The sequence below is a fragment of the Haliaeetus leucocephalus genome, unplaced genomic scaffold (genome assembly GCF_000737465.1).
Source record: "Haliaeetus leucocephalus isolate CR32 unplaced genomic scaffold, Haliaeetus_leucocephalus-4.0 Scaffold148, whole genome shotgun sequence".
NCBI lineage: Eukaryota > Metazoa > Chordata > Aves > Accipitriformes > Accipitridae > Haliaeetus > Haliaeetus leucocephalus.
The window spans coordinates 2153799-2172271 of record NW_010972584.1 but is presented as its reverse complement, the minus strand read 5'-3'; the positions used below and the strand labels follow the sequence as shown (position 1 = coordinate 2172271).

Below are 18473 nucleotides of genomic sequence, written 5' to 3'. Positions count from 1 at the left end.
CGGGGGAATCGGACGGACAGACACCGGGGCCGGAGGGAAGGGCGGCGGGGGGAGCTCGGCCGCTTCCCCGGGCGCCCGTGAGCCGCGGGGCTGTCCCCGGGGCGGGGGGAGCCGGCGCTGAGGGACGCGGTGCCTTGCAGAGCTGAAGAAGGCCAGCAAGAGGCTGACCTGCCACAAGCGCTACAAGATCCAGAAGAAGGTGAGTCCCGGCCCTGGGGGCGGTGGGGAGCCCCCCGGGCTGCCCCTGCACCACGGAGCGGGGCGGGAGGGGCGGGGTGTCGTTTTCTAATCAAAGCTCCATGCTAACTAGTTTAACGCTAAAAGTATTTTTTTATATATTATTACGGAAACATGTTGTGCGTATACGTGCACACAACAAGGATGTTACATTGAACCTTAAGGAGTCTCGACTGTAGTGAAGAATTTGCTTTCCAGTTGCCCTAGGCTGAAGGACGATGTAGAAAAGAGTGTAGATTTTTTACGTCGTTCCATTTTGCATTATTTTGTGCTGGTACGTTCAAATGTAGCTTTACAACGAGACATTATGCAATCGAAAGACTTCAATCTCAAGTCAGAAACGTACCCTTTTTTACTCTGTATCTGTAAAGAGGAAGGATACAACCCTTTTTTTTTTTTTTTTGCCTTACACTGAGGAAATATTCTTGTTGCTGTCTTCAGATCAGAGAACACCACCGAAAAGTCAGGAAGGAGGCCAAAAAACGTGGACGCAAAAAGCCCAAGAAAGATCCCGGTGTTCCCAGTGCTGCACCATTTAAGGAAGAGCTTCTACGGGAAGCGGAGCAAAGAAAGCAGAGGGTAAAATACAGTTTGTGGTAAAGAGGACAAGAACTGAGACCATCCCTATCTTCAAGGAAGCTTTGTGTGCACGTGCGCACCCAGAGGTGCAATCATGGTAGATTGTAAATGGTCCTAGTAGACGTATACTTTTGAAAAATAATATATTTATTTCCAGCATTATACAGTGTGTAGCAGTTCTTTTCTTTTTAACCTCCATTTCGTCACTGTATGTATAAATCATGCTGGAAGTTTCATTTCTAATGTAACCCAAATTGCCTGTGATGCTAACATACATAGGTGTCCCATCAGAATGCTAGAAGTTAAGTCTTGGCATTATGTGATTATACAGAAAATAAGGATCCGCTGTCTGCAGCGTGGAGTAATGCGACACGAGAGCAGCACCCTTATCAGTTGTAATGTCGTTGCTGCATGGCTGTTATTTTGAGGTCTAGCTAATGGATGTATTGCCTCTGGTTTTAAGGCAATTGAAGGCAACAGTATTCTTTCCAGAGTAGGATGCAAAAAAAGTTCCCAGTGTCACTTGGACAGCCATGAATTCTAACTAAGCTGTCTCAGGAACTTTGGTCAGAAATAAGTAAACAGGGAGAAAGAACAGTCTTCCTTACCACCTTCAAATGTGTTTTATCTGGCTTGGGTTTTTGTTTGTAATCAGCTTGAAGAACTAAAACAAAAGCAGAAGCTCAACAGACAGAAAGAACATGAAAAGAAGAGGAAGCTTGAAGCTAAAAAGAATGCAGCCAAAGTCAAGGAAAAAGCAGAGGGAAAGGTAGGTGTCTGGTATGATTTTGATTCTTTGAAGCTTATGGAAGCAAAAAAAGTAATCCTGAAACTACATCTTCATAAGCAGTATGTTACATGTTGTATTTCCATGCTGTATAGGCACACAAGTATAATACGCTAATTCTCAGTTAAATCATTCCCTTTCATTTTTATTTGCATTCAGGAATCCTCTGGCAAATCTAAAGCAAAGACTAACAAACTGCTGGATAAAAATTCAAAGAAATCATTCTGCAGGGAGCTCAAGAAGGTGAGACGCTTCAACTATTTTTATATAAGAGTCAGCAATGAGACCACTTGTTATTTTCCTTCTTTGCATTACTGTGCAGCTGCTAGAGAGTATAAAGGTTGCTTGTGATAAACTTGCAACACTGAAGTAAGGGATTTTACCACAGAAACTGGGAGGGTTTCAGTCTTGGTGTGAGCTAGTGAGACATCCAGCACTTTGAGGTGTTAGACTTCTTGGGCCAATGTCAGTACATACTGAGTGATCAAAGAGCTCTTGTAGTAATGAGGTACTAGTGTCTAATGATTTCTTGCCTTTGGAGGAAAAAGATGAAAATTCCTTCCTTCAGCTTTCTGGTTTGTAGTTCAGAAGAAAGGAGCTCAAACAAGAACAGTCATATGAAACCTCATCAATCATTCTGTGAAATTCAACAGTAACTGTTGTAAGCCACAGCTGTTCCAGTTGTTATCTGTCAAATGGTCTGTCATGTCTTATTTGAGAGTCTTCTCTCTTTTTTCTGACCTAGGTAATTGAGGCCTCAGATGTGGTTCTAGAGGTTTTAGATGCAAGAGATCCAATGGGCTGCCGGTGTCCTCAACTGGAGCAAGCTGTAACTTGCTCTGGAGGAGACAAAAAGCTACTGTTGGTTCTGAACAAAATTGGTAAGAAGCACAGGCTTCCTTGAAGTGTTACTTGGTCGCTGTGCGGTTCTGTGGTAGGTGAGCTATGAAGAAGATTTTAAAGGAATCTGAGATTCCTTTGAAGACATAAGATCCAACTCTGAGCTCGCTGCCCTACTGATGGGGTCACATTTCCTCCGCCTTTTGGTCTAGTTTGCTAAGAAAACACCACAGACATAAATGCACATTAGCCCCTTTCTTTTGCAATAAATTCTGAAGGCATTGGCCAGTCTCAGCCAAATTTGACAGAAGTTAAACATCTTAAAATTTTTATAACATTTTTGTGAACGTAGGTGAGCAGGCAGAGGTCACAACGCTGGTCTCCACTGAGGCAATGGGGAGTTAAGGATCAGCAAATCAATGCAATAGTTGGAGTTGAAATTTGGCTTTGGGAAGTATTTTCAGCCTTCCGTTGCTGTATGAAAGAATCCACGCAAAAGCAGGTGAAACCAGCTAAAAAGGCTGGAAATTACTGACTTACCAGTGGCAAAAAAAGAAAATACAAAGAGCAAGAGCAAAGGGTACTTTGTATTAGAGCAGTCTTTGCAGGGATGATGGGATAATCCTTCACAGAACATCACTCTATACCATAAAAAGTCTCCTAGCAAGACCCCAGCGTTAAAAACCTGACAAAGGGGCCAAAAATGTAATTGTAGTATGTTCTGCTTGAGGCAGAAAATAAAGACTAAAACTTGCAACACTGGGTGCCTTTGGGGAACGTACCCAGTACTTCATGACAAGTAATGTTTGGCTGAAAACCCTAGTAAAGAAACATACTAAATGGACAAAATGCAGCCTGGCTCCTGATACATTAGATTTCCTCCACGCAGTGACATTTAAGATTCACAGAAGTGAAAGGACTGTGCTTTTTTTCCAGATTTAGTGCCAAAGGAGAACTTAGAGAAATGGTTGCATTATTTGAAGAAGGAGTTTCCAACGGTTGCTTTTAAATCAGCAACGCTGATGAAGGACAGGACTATGGTAAGAGCACTGCAGGCTGTTTCATGACTAAGTCATATGTGTTTGCAATCATACATGTTGAAACGTGTTGAGAAACAGGAACTCTTGTTCTTTAAAATTCCTTTTCCCCTTGTTTGATTATACTGCTGTGACTAATGGATATGCCTGTGCACTTTGACTAAGCTTTGTGGTACAGTGGGCGAATTCTTGCTGTTGAAATACATATTGTTATTTGTGCCCAGGATGCTGGACTAGAATAGAAGCAAGTCTCTTTTCTACTGTAAGAAGGACAGTGAGGGGAGGAAGATGAGGAATTTTTCATCTTCTACATAGGATGGTTGCACCAGTTATATCTGAGTTGTTTTGTAGATAAAGTGGTGCAGGCTGTACTACTGCATTCATCCTGACTGGCCATCAATAAAGGTAGCACCTGACATTACTTCATGAAGAGTATAAAGGGGTTAGCTCCCTGTGTCCTAGTCTCAACTCTTTGAAGATGCTCGTTTGAACTGAATGTGTATTAATACATAAAGCTTCACATGCCTTAACCCTGATAACAGCATAGTGTAATAGACCCTCCTGTGAAATGGCGCAGAAACCGCAATGCAGAGATCAAGTCTTCAAATCCTTCAAAAAATTGAAGTCTTTTGAGTGAAGTTGCAGATTTAAGAATTCTACCACCTAAACATACATGGTTATTTTATGGTTGCACAACAAAACTGCAATACAGCCTGAACTGACATCACGACACCTCTACATCGATTCACATTCCTTTTTCTCTTAGTAGTCGACAGCTACCTTTTTTACTGTCACTTAACTGATTAGCCAATGTCTTATTAAACTAATTTCTTCTGTTTAGAAGAACACAGTAACATCATCTAATAGAGGACAGGAGTTGGAAACATTACAGTAGATAAATATATATGCTTAGATTTATTTATCTTCCTAAATAGCTCCTGACCATGGGGTTTTTTTGCCTTTGAATCCTGTAGCAGGAACAGTTCAAAAAAAGACGTGCACGTGTTGACTTATCAAGAACCACGGAATGTTTTGGAAGCAAATGCCTTTTGAAACTTCTTCAACAGCATGGGAAGACTCAAAACAAAGCCATTCAGGTTGGGGTAGTAGGTAAGCGTTTGGAGAGACAGGAGGAGTTTCCTTCTCCCATAAAGCTTTCATATCCTGCATTATAAATTGGGTAAAACAACTAACACATAACTTTGTAATGGGCTTTCTAGTCATTATTCTTACCTTCATCTAAGACTCACTATTGTAGTACTTCAGTTGACAGCAATCTACATTGCACTTAAATGCATGTAGTGTGTGTGATCTGTGGAAGCCACATTGTGTGAGGCCTTAGCTGATTCACCAACTTAGGGAAACAAGAGAAACGGGTTACATACCATGCAGCTTGCACTGCCTTCCTCTTACCTGATTAAGATTTGTGGTGTTACATTCAGTGTTTTTATTATCAGTGTGAGAAATGAGGATACAGACTTTGTCTTACTTCTGTAGTGAAGACTTCAGATCCAACTCTGATCTCACACTGAAGATGTACTTTAACAAAGACACCTGGAAGAAGCAGTTTTGGTCAGTGTTACATAGGTTGAGTTTTCTTATTTAACTTACAAGGATTTAATGTGGTTTTCTTCAGGTTTCCCTAATGTGGGAAAGAGCAGCATAATCAACAGTCTTAAAGGAGTTCGTGCTTGCAATGTTGGCCTAGCAAGAGGTGTTACCAAGTAAGCCAAGTCTGAAAAAAAGCTGTTCCTTTCTCTGTTTTTGTGTTCTGATCACCTCAGTTTGTTTGTGTACAATTTCCACCCATTAGGGGCAAAGTATGCCCCTGTGTGCAGGTTTAAATGCATGTTTCAGTTTTCCAGGGTGAAAGATACTGATCTGTGTGATGCAAGCTGTTAGGAGAGAATACAGTGTATAAGCTTGCTCTTTTGGTACATGTAGATTTCTGTCCTACACAAAGCATATGATGAGAAAGCACTGAAACTGACTCTGGATGAAGTGCATTCAATCCAATGCTGAGCTTTGTCTTGCATTCCTCACCATTACCAGTCCTTTGCTAGTTGATTATCTTTACTAACAGTGCCTTTCTCTCTGAATAGGTCCATGCAAATTGTGCACATTGATAAACAGACAAAGATGTTAGACAGTCCAAGTATAATTGCCGATCCTTCCAACAGTGCACTGGCACTGGCCTTGAGAAGTATCATAGACACTGAAGAATCAGACTCAGCAGATGCGCTTGAAGGAGTAGATGCCATTCTAAATCACTGCAGTAAACAGCAGGTGAGCTCCATCTTCTTCCCCATCTCTCACTGAATTTGACTTCTCTGTAGGCTGCTTACGCCAAAACGAAAGTTCATTTTACTTCAACTAATTCTGGTAGCTTTTGCACTGCTTTCCCCTAACCATACAGAGTAGCAAACTTTGGCTAGTGTATCCAATGCTAAGTGTGATCTTTCATCCTTATAAACAGAAGGCAGAAACAGCATGCCAGGATCCTGTCAGCCAGAGTCTATTTTCCCAATAACTTTTCTGATTTTTAAAAAACCCTGCTTTTAAGACTTCATTACAGTATCACAGAGTGAAAAATGAAGATATTCTCACTGCTTCCTATTATTACAGTGAAGACCTCAGATCCAACTCTGATTTCACTCTAGTTTCAAGTAATTAACTTAAGCCTGATCCCTATTCAGTTCTGTGATAACTGTGTTTTCACTAACCACTGTGCTGTCTCTGTCCACCCACTAGTATGGGTGAATGGCAGATGAATTTGTTGATGAAGTAGACACTTTGCTTTGTAATGTGTACTCCCACAGGCAAGAGAAAAACAGCTTTTCACATAGTTGTTCATCCTCATTGTAATCCAATTTGATTTGCTCTTTTATTCCTAAAACTAAGATAAAAGTGGGTATCTCTTTCTGAATCTACCATTTTCTTTTGCACTAGGTAATGATGCACTATAGTATCCCAGATTTCAGGAACACTGAAGAGTTTTTGACTTTACTTGCTCAGAAAAGGGGTATGCTGAAAAAGGGAGGTGTTCCTGACATGGAGAATATAGCTAAATTACTACTTTGTGACTGGACAGGGTAGGTATGCTATGAATTTTGCTTTATGCTGCTCACCTTTTTCACACTGTTAATCCAGCACAGCAGAAGTCCTGAGTCCTGTGAAGTACTTAGAAAGGAGAGACTGGGTTTTTTTTTTTCTTTTTTCCTTTTCTTGCTTTCTCACGTTTTACTTTGGTAAAGAGAGCTGGATTGGCTAACAGATTTAGAGAATGCCAACCATGGATAATTTTCTAAAGTAGTAAAGGGCATATGGAAAGGGTCAGAGCATGTTGCATGTTACTCCATAGCCAGTTTGCTGACTTCTGCTATAACTCTGTTAGGGGAATTTGCCTTCCTCTCAAATACTGAGTCCATGTAGTCCTCTTACACAGACAGGAAAGGACATGGTAAATTTTCTGTGGAAATTTATAGTGGTTCCTATATTCTGGGGGTGGGAATAAACGTAACTCAGAATCGGTAATTGAGTGTGACTATTTCCCTTGCTCAAGTGGTTCAGCTGCTTTTGCAGCTCATGATTTTACAGGCAAGTGATTTGTGGTGACAAAGTATGCCATTTCTTTTTCCTCTCAGGAGTGGGCTATCTACTTAACAGTGTTATTGACAACTTCAGAGTCAAATTTAGAGAGCTATTTAACTGCTGTTAAGCAGACAATAATAAATGAGTAGTTAGGTTGAGGACTTTGAGAGGTTTGTGCTCTGGGTTTTATTTTTAAATACAGTGATTTAACTATGTTATCTTTGGTTGTTTTTTAATGCTGATATTTTATTTTCCCAGAGCTAAAATAAGCTACCACTCACAACCTCCAGTATCTCAGAGACCGCCACCATATCTTACAGAAGACAAAATAGCTGAAATGCAGGAGTGTTGGAATTTAAAGAACCTAGAAGAAGAAAACACCACCACTGTTCAAGGTAGGACTGTTACTGTAACACACTGCTACCATTAAGAGTGGTAGTAGTAGTTCTAATGGGAGATTTTGAATGGAAGTCCTCCTGGGGTTTATATGATAGCTTTGCCAATATGCAGTGAATATGAACCTTTTAAGAACGGAATGGATTCTGATGCAAGAGAACAGTGCATCTGTGTGCTGTCTTAACACAAATTACCCCTGCTAGTTCTTAGTTTCTGCTCATCTCACCTAACCCTTCTCAGTAGGAAACAGGGGAAAAGAATGTTGAAGAGCACATAAACACTGGCTCATTAGGCCAACAAAATACATTTTACTCAGTACAATCTATACTCAAATCCAAGTCTTTCAGCTCCTAGCAGTCTTCTGTAGATGCCTCAGGGAAAGCTATTCTCAGGGAATTGTCCTTTGTTCTACCTGCTTATGTGGGAGTGCTGTCTTGTGGAAGGGAGGGGGCAAGACTGTCTTTTCTTAGCCCTGACCTAAAATGGCTGTCCTCTCAGGGGGTAGGCATTACATCTGGTGCTGTCTAACAGTGACTTAACTGACACTTCCTATTTTTTCCCAGCTTTAAAATACCCCAGTCCAGCAAGCAGCATCATTTTCCAGTCACCTGGTATGGCAGATGGGACAATAGAGGAAAATAAAGTGATAGAGGAAGCATCAGAGTGGGAAAACTTGGAAACAGGCAAGGAGGGGGAAGAAGAAGAAGAAGAGGAGGATTTCACAGAAAGTGAGGATGATCAAGATGATGTGGAAGAAGAAAAAGATGTCAAAGAGGTAAATCAGGGTTTCATTAGGCTTCTGCCTGTTTAGATCCTGACACCAAGTACCCAGTCAGTATCCTGCTGTAAACTGAGAATGTGTAGGCACTGTGGAGCCACCAATAGTAATCAAAAAACTTTTCTCCTGGACATAAGGGTTGGGCTTTTTGTTTAGTTAAGGAAACAACATTGTTCTAAGTTAGTTCTAAGGTAGCGTGTTCCTGACCAACTATACAAGGGGACATCCCCTCTACCATCAGTCTCTGCTAGGTTTCATTTGCATGGGAGACTTCATTAGCAATACCTGCATAAACACATATCTCTGACCTCTCTGACTTGTAGGAAACCAAAGTTCAGGTCACCAGGAAAGCAAAGCTTGGAAAACAACAAACAAGCCCTACAAATTCAGAAAAACAGATAGCAGGTCTGTATTAAAAACCCTGGCTTGAAGGATAGTCTCTGGTACTCCAGCACTTGCATTGGTTTCACTAACACATGATTTTCTCTTCTCAGAAAGTGAACATTCCAATTCACTATCACTCAGCTTGGATAAGACAGCAGATGAAGATGATGCCTATGATTTTAATACAGACTATGTGTAATGAATTATGTTTGAAGACACTGTTTGGAGACTTATTACTGGCTTTCAGAACAGTCACGAAGACTTGTGTTGCAGCAGAAGTTGGAGGAATGCTGCATACCAGAGCTGCTGCAAAGATTCACAATTATTGCTGTGTCAAATAATGTATATAATAGTGTATCTCCCTTGATTGTTCCAGATTTTATACAAGTCTAGGAAACAGACTGTATTCAGCTTTAAGTCCTAAACTTTATGTCCTGTGTTAAAGCCTATTTTAAAAAATTCCTAATGGACTGTGTTAGTTTGTTCACTTTGCCTTATAAAAAGATGTTTCAAAAGGATAAACCCTTTGTCTTTTTCTTTGAAAAACAATGGTAAATGTTTAATTCTAGTCATGTTCAAGCAATTGAATTTCAAGGTAAGTTTTCATCCTCCCTTCATAAAATTTAATTGTTTTTTCCTAGAGGATTACAGAGAGTGTACCCCTAGAGTATGACTTAAGTCAGTAACTTTTCAGTATACTTTTGCAAAACTTGTAGAACTTTCATATGTAAAGGTTGGCTAGAACATGCTATGTGCTTCAGCTAGACATAAGGTATTTTATCTAAGTACTGCTTTCTATGTTCAGAACCTTCATTGGGAAAGGTAACTAGGTTCTGGTATTGGTAATCTGCCTTTACTGGGGAACAAGCTTCTTGTTCTTAGAGTGCTTTAGAATAAAAGACATATTTCCTGATGACATCTATTATACAAGGCAACAACTGGTAATTGTAAAGCAAAATGTTGCCCTGTGCGATAAGGTCGTGTTAGTGCACTCAGCCTATAGCAGAACTGGGGTAGCAAGAGAATTACCAAGAGGCCCTGCAGCTGCTCAATGAATTAAGAATTTAGAATAAACACCTGACACCAAGCATCTTCCTCCTACGCATCTGTTTTCTTCCTATTAACTTAAAGGTCTGATTGCTGCATTCTCTAATAGATAGTTGTATTTTCCCTAAATGGATGTTGAGGCACAGTCTTCCTAGGTAGCTTAAAAAAGTATCAAGTGCAGCACAGACACATGCAGTTTATTTAGGCCTCCTAAAATACAGCCTGGTCACGAGAATTCAGTTGGTGTCAGGTGATCTAGTACAATTTTTCAAAGATTGGTAACTGAACTTATTTCATTACTTCTAACCACTTCAAGGATAAGAATGGTTCTTGTTCATCAAAACCCAGAAAAAGAAACAATAGGCAACAAACCACAGATCACCATCCATGACAGAAGCAGAACTATAGACAGCGACTGCAATGAGTCAAGCAGTTGGAAATCCTTTTAAATTACAAAGCAGTCCTAAAACCATACTTACACTCATGAACGAGCCCCTTCCCTCTCTGCTGGCCTGTATCTCAGACCATGCAACACTCAGCCTGTCACTGCATTAACACAAAGCCTTTTGTCTAATCACCTTATACTGAAGATTGTTCACAAGCAGTATTATTGAATAAAAATGACAACTTGAGTTCAAACCTGTATTAAATGGAATGGTTGGCACAGTAGCTGCCAGGATAGATCAGCTAATAATAGCCACTACTCAAACTTAACACTACAACTATGAAAAAAAACAACTTACCTATAGAAAAGACGATGGGCAGCCAGCTGCAAAAGGGCACAGGAATCTTGCTTGGTGAGAGTTTAAAGGGCCAGACTGGGAAAGGCACACTGGGAAAAACTTCTATAGCAGAGCCATGCTCACTTGAGAGAGCTATGAGGAACTTAATAATAACAAAATTAATCTGTAATTCATACAGACCGATTCCCAAAATAAACGTTTTGTGCAATTTTAGAATGAGATTGCTTTCGCAAAGACGAGATCAATTGACTTCAGTTTCAAACACTTGCTGCTGTATTTAAGTACAAAGGAAATGCACTTCATATATCAGATCAAGACTAGAATCAGATTGCCATTTACCTGAGGTTTGAGTCAACGATGTTAAAATTAGCTTTTATTTTTGAACAAAGTTTTCTCCACCACTTTACAAAAAATGTTTTAGTGTTCACTGGCAGTTAAAACCACTTTGCATAGTGAAATAATACTTGAAAAATTCATCTTTCAAAAAAACAAGATTCAATTTTGCAGAATTCTGCAAGAAAGACTTACACAGAAATGGTTGGGGGGAGATTTCATGCAAGAAAGGGTTGTTGAGGAAACTACTTCACAGGATAAGGAAACAAACAAAAAAAACCCAACCAAAACAGAAGAAACCCAAGCAGCTCTTCATTACAGTACATTGCTGTGCAAGATCTGTGTGGTGCAAGCACCAGCTGAAGTTGCAGCTTGTTCTTAGACACTGTTCCTTTCTGTAGCTGACAAAGTGATCCTCCTGTAGAAGACTTGTAGTAAAGAGCAGAAGAATGTGCAATAGACAGAAATGAACTAACAAAAGTGCTAGTTTGTGGAGATCCTCCCTTGCTTTCTATAGTGTTGCTGGAGTAGCATTTTCTGTCACACAAGTGAAGCGAGTCTCCTTTTGAACCGTGCATTTCAGAACCGCACCTGAATAAGTGCGTCACCTTGTGCTCCAGATGGCAAGGACTGCTCTCTAATACAAGTTGGCAAAAAAAAAAAGTTCTGCTTGGCTCCAGAATTTTCCTGAGAAAATGCCATCAGTTATTAAAATTGACTCTACTTTGCTTCATAGGCTTCTGAATGTCTGCGGAGCAGGCTGAACTTGCCTGTAGGGTCAGGGACATACCACTTCTCCCAGACTTCAGCATATGAAGCTGTTCTTCCCCATGGTTTGAAATGTCCATTCCAATGGAGCAGCTTGGCAGCTTTCACAAACTGAGGAGAGTACCTTTTTCCAGCACTAGATCCTTTTATTGAAAAAGAAGCATTAGTGCCTGAAATAAAGGCAGCAGAAACACCAACGTGCAACATTTTAACTTCAAAACAAAGGATTTCAACAAAGGAAATGTTGTCATTTATGGAGAAAGGAGGTGATATGGGAGGCAGAAATCAGGGCAAAATGAAAAACATAATCAGGTGCAGCTGAATGCCACTTTGATTTGTCTCGGTATCTATTTTATGTACTGCCTTAACTTCCAAGATCTTTAAAACCCCCTTAATACCCAGATGTATTCAGCAGCCTATGAATTGTTCATTGGAAACAAAACCTAAGAAACCTCTCCCAGCACTGGGGTTTCACCATTAGCAGAACAGATACAAATGTCTGTTTTTCTCAACAGTCTTGGAAGAAACACCTTCAGATACAATATATATGTGGAAAAAGAAGAGGAAAATGAGAAGTAATTTGAGAGTAATTCAATTCAAGAGCTATTCCCCTGGCAGTTCAAAAAAAGAACATGAAGGATCAGGCCCACAAGCCCTAAGATGGTGTTGCAAAGCAGTGTTTCTTAAAGAACAAGGTATAAAATAGGGGAAGAAAAGATCCATTTGCTGCATCATCAACTAGGTGTCCAGCTACAGACCTGGAAAAGCACACTGGGGGAACAGTGTGACAGATGTTTCATACATACCGAGATGACGGACATTCCACATGGGATCAATGCTGGAATGTTGCTTGTAAAATACAATTAGCAGTGGAGGTGTCGTGATGCTGCCAGCCAGAGTCCTACTGTAAAGTTCCTCTCTGGAAGAGAAGATGAAAAAAAGTTGGGAAAGGATGCTTGTGTGGCCCTAAATCAGTTGATTTGTCACTTGCAGCTGCATGACAGGAATCCACAGATACACATACAGCCTTTCATTTAACAGTTAAATGCCATCACCATAACCCAACCCCTGACCCACTGTCACCCCCAGCTTAGGGGTACTTACGCTACATTAAGTGCCATCCACTTCTCCAATTGCTTAGTGATGTTCTGCAATTTCCATTCTGTCAAATTGGCAACAAAAACTCCTGGATTGAAAGAGCAGGTGTTGGCTTTCATGGCAAGCTTTCGGATGGTTTCTTTTTTGTAATCCAGAAACCCAATATAATTATACTGGGGAAAAAAAAAAGAGAGTAGAAATTAGCTTAAAATATGGTCAAATTACTATTTAAAGAAAAATTTCGCACAACTTCCAACAGACAAGCATAACTTGAAGTTGTTAAAGCAAATACCTTCCTTCAAAATGAGAGAAAGAAAGCTTAAGAGGTCTACATTTAAAAAATATGGTTATATAAACCACATATTTTAAGGAATGCTGCATGGTCTCCGTAATACCGTATTATTAATATGGTACCACTCCCAGAAAAGCACTTTTTATACACTCACAAATGAAAAATTCTCCCTCTAATGTTCTAAGACCTCCTGCTGTTCCACACTGGGAATTGCCCTCATTGTAAAGCACAGCAAAAACTTTAAGTGCTTTTACCTTGCCTAAACAGAAACTGCAAGCGTCATTTGTAACACAAACATCAGAGTAAATTGTTTTGGGTAGGGACAGTCACACCTTTAGGTTCACTGCATTTGGAAGTCAAACTGCAAGAACATTAAAAAATAAAAGTGCTTGTTTCCAAAGCCTGGGATCTCTAGTATTGTTACCATTGAATCAGAATAAAACTAACCTGATTGCCTGCCCCACGGACAGCAACTTTATTAGTGGTTGAGTCACAATCATCTGAAAATGCAGCTGCATGTCCAGGTTTCAATGGAGTGTTGTAAAGTTCAAGAATATCATCTGGAAAATGGAAGTATGCACAGAAAAATTAAAAGTAATCCTGTTGAAGCACTGAGTGACTTTTTGTTCAGTCCATTGTTACAGCAGAAAAAAACCACTCAGTTTAATCCAACTTATTCATATTTACAAAGTTTCTATATCTTTCTGTGAAATAGAAGTGTTTGGTTACTGTCAGAAATGGCATACTGACCTCAGCATAAGGCCAGGGGGAAAAAGCTAAGAAAGGGTCCCATACCTTGCACTATTATATCATCATCCACATAGATGGCCTTCTCTGCATGAGGTACCAAATTGGGCAAGTAGAATCTTGCAAAGGTTAACTGTGAAAACAAGAAAGCAAAAGAAGTGAAGAATTAAATGAAAAATTGTCCAAATAGATGTGAAATTGACTGATACTCCTGGCAATTATCTATGGCACTAAGGTCCAAGACAACTTCTATCAATGAAGTAAGGTAGGCAGCAATATCCTAGAAGTTATTTAAAATAAACAGGTTCCATCAATTCCTGGTTTCCTATGAATTTGTGCATTGATAAACTAACTTTAAACTGGTCTATATTAGAATTTTTTATTTCTCCACACATATCTGTAGCATCTCGGATGTGTTGGCATGCTTGACATGCAAGCTGCTGTGTTTCACTGTAGCTAGCAGCAAAAAATGATACTAGGCATGCATATGTAGATACTCAAATCCATCTCTCACTATCTGGAAACTTACTGAAGTTTAGGAATTTGATTATAAAAGATTGCTTCTATGTTAACAGATTTGGTTTTGATCTCGAGTTGTCTTCAAAAGCCAATATCAAAATATATTGTTACTAACTAATAATTGCAAAAAGTAATCGACATCATCCTCACTGGTTTTAAGGTGTCTGCCTTTTGAGGATCCACTTGTACTTTCCCTTCTAAGACACGAGGGTCAAAATCCAAAATTCGGTATCTCAAATTTTTCAGAGCAGTGTTACTTAGCCACAGCCTGCAAACAGGAGAAAGGCACAGATCTTGTTAAATAAAACAAAATCAAATGAAAAGTAAGAGATCCGATTGCCAATGACACAGACCTTGATCTGGCCACTCGCTTCCCTATCCAACAAACATACATGTAGAATATAATCTATGGCTGATGTTGGTGGTGTCCTGTATGACTGCAGGGGTATGCCCACCATCAGCATACTGCACAGCTGTGACACATGAAAGGTACAAGGTTGCTTCTTATTTTATTAGAAGTATGTGGTCCTGTTATCACAGATCCTTCACAAAAAGTATCAGTGTGAATGGATGTGGGTAAAAATAAAAGGATCAAAGAACAATCTAGAAAAACGGAGAAACCTCATTGCCAGCATTTGAATTGCTTAGATGAAATGTAGGAAGTACTTTTTACAACACCCCCCCCCCCCTCCCCCAATGAACTCCAACCCCACGGGTTGGATATAACCCCGCTGGAAAAGATGGCTCTTTTCCATCCCTGAAACATTACCAGAAGGAATGACTGTAGGGCTCTCCACAGCAGCCTTGTCAAAAAGCTGCAATAAGCAGCAGCAGATAGGACTGCAATTTAGAGGAGTGCAGTTCCAGGGAGAGTCAGCTCCTCCTCTTCTCAGAGATACTTAAGTTTTACAGTATTGTGGGAATCTAATGAAAAGATCATTACCTCAAGTGATCCACAGTATCATTCAAAGTAACAATATAGAAAACCACGTTGGATTTGGTGTGACGGTAAATACTGTTCATGGCTGCAATTGCACCCCCAAGCCTCTCATCTGATGCTGCAATGACCACAGAAATCTCCTTATCATTCCTTTCATCTGCCAGCCTCTGGGGAACCGCAGGTATGAAATCTATAGGCTGAAGTCCTAATGGATTTGAATCTGTGGAGTACAAATGGCATCACATACTTGGTTTATGCAAATGAAACACAGACATAACTACCACACTAAAATTCCTAACACCTTCAATTATTTCTACTACACAAGGACTTGGATGTCCGAGCTGAGGTGTAGATTACAGCGTGCCAGTATCAAACACTTAAAATAGAGCACCTGCTCTTGAGAATCTGAGATGTTAATGAATAGGAAAACATCACACTTACAAATAAACTACATGCATTTAACCATACATATTCACACACAGCACAACAAGGTACTAAAATGAGGCTTAAACTACAGTAAGCTGCACTTACCCTTGGTCCCCCCTGCCATGTCTATAATCTCACTGACCTCCCCCTCCTGTTTACCCTAACCACCTTCCTAGTCTTCTCCACATCACCCTTCGTTCTTTTTCTTATCTTTTCTTTTCCTCTTAGGTAGGAACCAATGAAGAAAACAAAAATTCTAAATTAAAGTCACTGTTGCGAATTTTTTCCCGCCAAAGAACAAGGCATTAAGTACAGCTCATGTTTATTCAGGGATCACAGATCACACTATATTAAGCTGAAACTACAAGAATTTATACTCACAGTGCACAGATAGGAAAATGGGAGGTCAGCATTGAAATTTATTACTAGACCACATCACCTGTAAAAGCTGGCAAATTGACCCCTACCCGGACTTTTTATCACAGCATTGGTACCTTTCAGATGATGTAGACTATTACATATTAGATAATTTTAGGGAATTTGAGGAACATAGCAAACAGGGACTTGGCAGTTTACAGGCAGTGGTCTGCTGTTCACAAAGCTCAGCTTCTGCTCTGTTTGCCACTTCCTAATGACAGAGCTCAACAGCTTTGACTTCAACTCATTCCTAGTTAAGGCCTGTCAGGCTTATTCTACCTCTGTTGGGAAGCACCTGTACAACTGCTACCCAGAAGCAACAGTTCCCAGGAGTGGCAAACTAGGGCTTGGCAGTTAATGGGGACATGGAGAGGCTCTGTGGGACCACATGCAGTTCTTAGAAGGGGACTCTGGAAAATGAAATCGCTTTGCTAAGTAAGATGAATCATAACTTTATGACTTTTAAAGCCAGAAGGAACCCTTACTGCTATCTTGCCTGGCTTCCTGGCTGAGAAAAGTCACAGGACAGCAAGAACAGACAAGCCCACCAAGCTGAAGTTTCTTGGGTATGAGAGCAGGAAAAGATCTACTCATAAGAGAGTACAAAAATCATATCTTGTTATACAAATGATTGATCATTATCATATAAGTTATTTCAGCAATGTGGTGGTTTCTGCCTGGCCAGAGCATGTGCTTTCCCGCCAACCTTAAAAAAAAAAAAAAAAAAAAAGAAAAGAAAATTTAAATTAAAATAAAACCCAACGTACCTGACAATTCCCGTTTCAAGAAGTCACTGAGGCCTAGGAAGTTATGATGAAGAACTAGCAAAAATATGACAACAGCCACTACAAGGATGGAAATGTTCACTGAAAATTTAGAAGAAAAAAGTTTATCAATATAACCAGAGAAAGATTGGGAAACTCAGAAAAGTACAAAAGAGATTTTAAAAACATTAGACACACACATATACACATACCTTTCCTTAATGTCATTTTTATTCTGTTATTTTATGTATTAGCATAAGGTTCCTGCAAACCTGCAAGAGAAAAAATACAGCAGTCACTTCCTATGTCCAGTGCATGCTTACACAAGGCATAGCACACTATCACCAGGAACGTCCAAACAGTTTCCAAATGCAGCAAATGTTTCCTTCTCTTAAAAAGACAAAGCTGTATGTCACATTTGAATAACTGAGTATGGTATCTCAGTAACTATGTAGCTACAATGACATATCTAAAGAAGAACTCGGAGATAAAAAGGGAGACATACAGATCTTGCCACTTACTTCACTGACAGAAAAAAAACAACAACTCCTTCTAGCAGTCATAAGTGATCTGAAAAGAATCTGGAAAATTACACTTGGTTTCTTTACTGTTGAACAAATTTGTTTAACTATCTGAAATGGAAGCATCTCAGCAATAAGGCAAATGATTATACGTTTCTTTCTATAACTAACAGCAAGATTTTGGCAGGACACAGTGTTTATAAGATTTTAAAAAATAGCATTATACACTTCCAAAACCATGAAATTCTCTACGTGAAATGTAACAGCATATCAGCTGAAGTGTCATTGGACAAAAAAGATCACAAAAGTGTGAAAGAAGGTGTTACCATCACGTTATAGAAGGGGGTAAAATCACAATGCCGTGATGCAATTTTGGTATGCAATTCAAACACACTTATTCATTATTTAACGGTAAATGTGATTGTAAAGTCAGAACAAGAACTACATAACGTGGAATGTGAAGTAGCTCTCAAGTAACACACAGAAAGCACTCACACCATAACAAACACGCAAAATTCACAGAACAGCAACAGTTCTGTCACTGCAAAATCTCCAAATTGAAATACTGCAAACTGCGTTGTGACTGTTATACGTGTCAGACGTAACCATCTTCTTTCCGCTGTTGCATTTCTCCCACGGGGAAGACACGTTTATCGGGCACGACAACTAAATGCCGTGTGCCGTGCCTACAGGGCTACTGAAATGGGTCAGGACACGTAGCCTTACTTTACGGGAGTACAACGCAGCGCTCCTCAGGCCCGGCGGCAGCGGTGCTGGGGGTGCACGCACCTACATACCACTTCTGCCCTTCAGTGACACTACAGCAGCCTGCGCTAAAAGCATTGACAGACTGACTTTTCCAGAAACTACTGTCCGTGCAAACACAAACCCACGCTAAACTACTCAAAACACCCGCTCGTCGCTACGCCGGTTACTCCGGCGACGCGGTTCACACACACTAAGCCGGCCACACGACCGTTCCCCCCCCGCCCCGTCACACCGCATCGCCCAGCAGCACAAACCGCGCTCCCTCCGGCCGCCGCCGCGGCGGGGCCCGCTCCGAGGCCGGCGGGGCCGAGCCCAGCTCTCCTCCACCGAGACCTCCCCCCCTTTCCCCTCACCGTCCGCCCGCGCCGCCGCCGACTGCCACCTCGGCAGCGCGCCGCCCCCGCGGCCGCCGCCACGCACCAGAAGCCCAACGGGCCGCAGGTGTCCGCCGCGATGCCTGA

The 18473-nt window shown here is 40.6% G+C and overlaps 2 protein-coding genes across 3 annotated transcripts; one reads left to right on the top strand and one right to left on the bottom strand.

Moving 5' to 3' along the window:
- Positions 1-121: 121 nt before the first annotated feature.
- Positions 122-9068, top strand: GNL3 (guanine nucleotide binding protein-like 3 (nucleolar); the record flags this gene model as incomplete). The annotated part of the gene is made up of 14 exons (XM_010561637.1): positions 122-199; positions 679-816; positions 1472-1585; positions 1763-1846; positions 2349-2484; positions 3380-3483; positions 4455-4590; positions 5117-5204; positions 5583-5766; positions 6430-6572; positions 7330-7466; positions 8031-8242; positions 8569-8650; positions 8740-9068. Coding segments are annotated over 14 exons (1725 nt in total), but the record flags the coding sequence as incomplete, so codon positions are not given.
- Positions 9069-10824: 1756 nt separating this feature from the next.
- GLT8D1 (glycosyltransferase 8 domain containing 1) lies at positions 10825-18419 on the bottom strand. 2 transcript variants are annotated; one of them, XM_010561597.1, is made up of 10 exons: positions 18366-18419; positions 16936-16995; positions 16727-16825; positions 15120-15336; positions 14327-14444; positions 13706-13790; positions 13358-13470; positions 12625-12791; positions 12327-12439; positions 10825-11663 (listed from the first exon to the last, which is right to left on the bottom strand). In XM_010561597.1, exons 2-10 carry the CDS (start codon positions 16949-16951, stop codon positions 11473-11475), a joined length of 1119 nt encoding a protein of 372 aa, XP_010559899.1. In that variant the 5' UTR covers positions 16952-16995; positions 18366-18419; the 3' UTR covers positions 10825-11472. The 2 variants fall into 2 exon arrangements, with proteins under 2 accessions (XP_010559899.1, XP_010559898.1); XM_010561596.1 differs by lacking the exon at positions 18366-18419 and having other exon boundaries at positions 16936-18157.
- Positions 18420-18473: the final 54 nt, after the last annotated feature.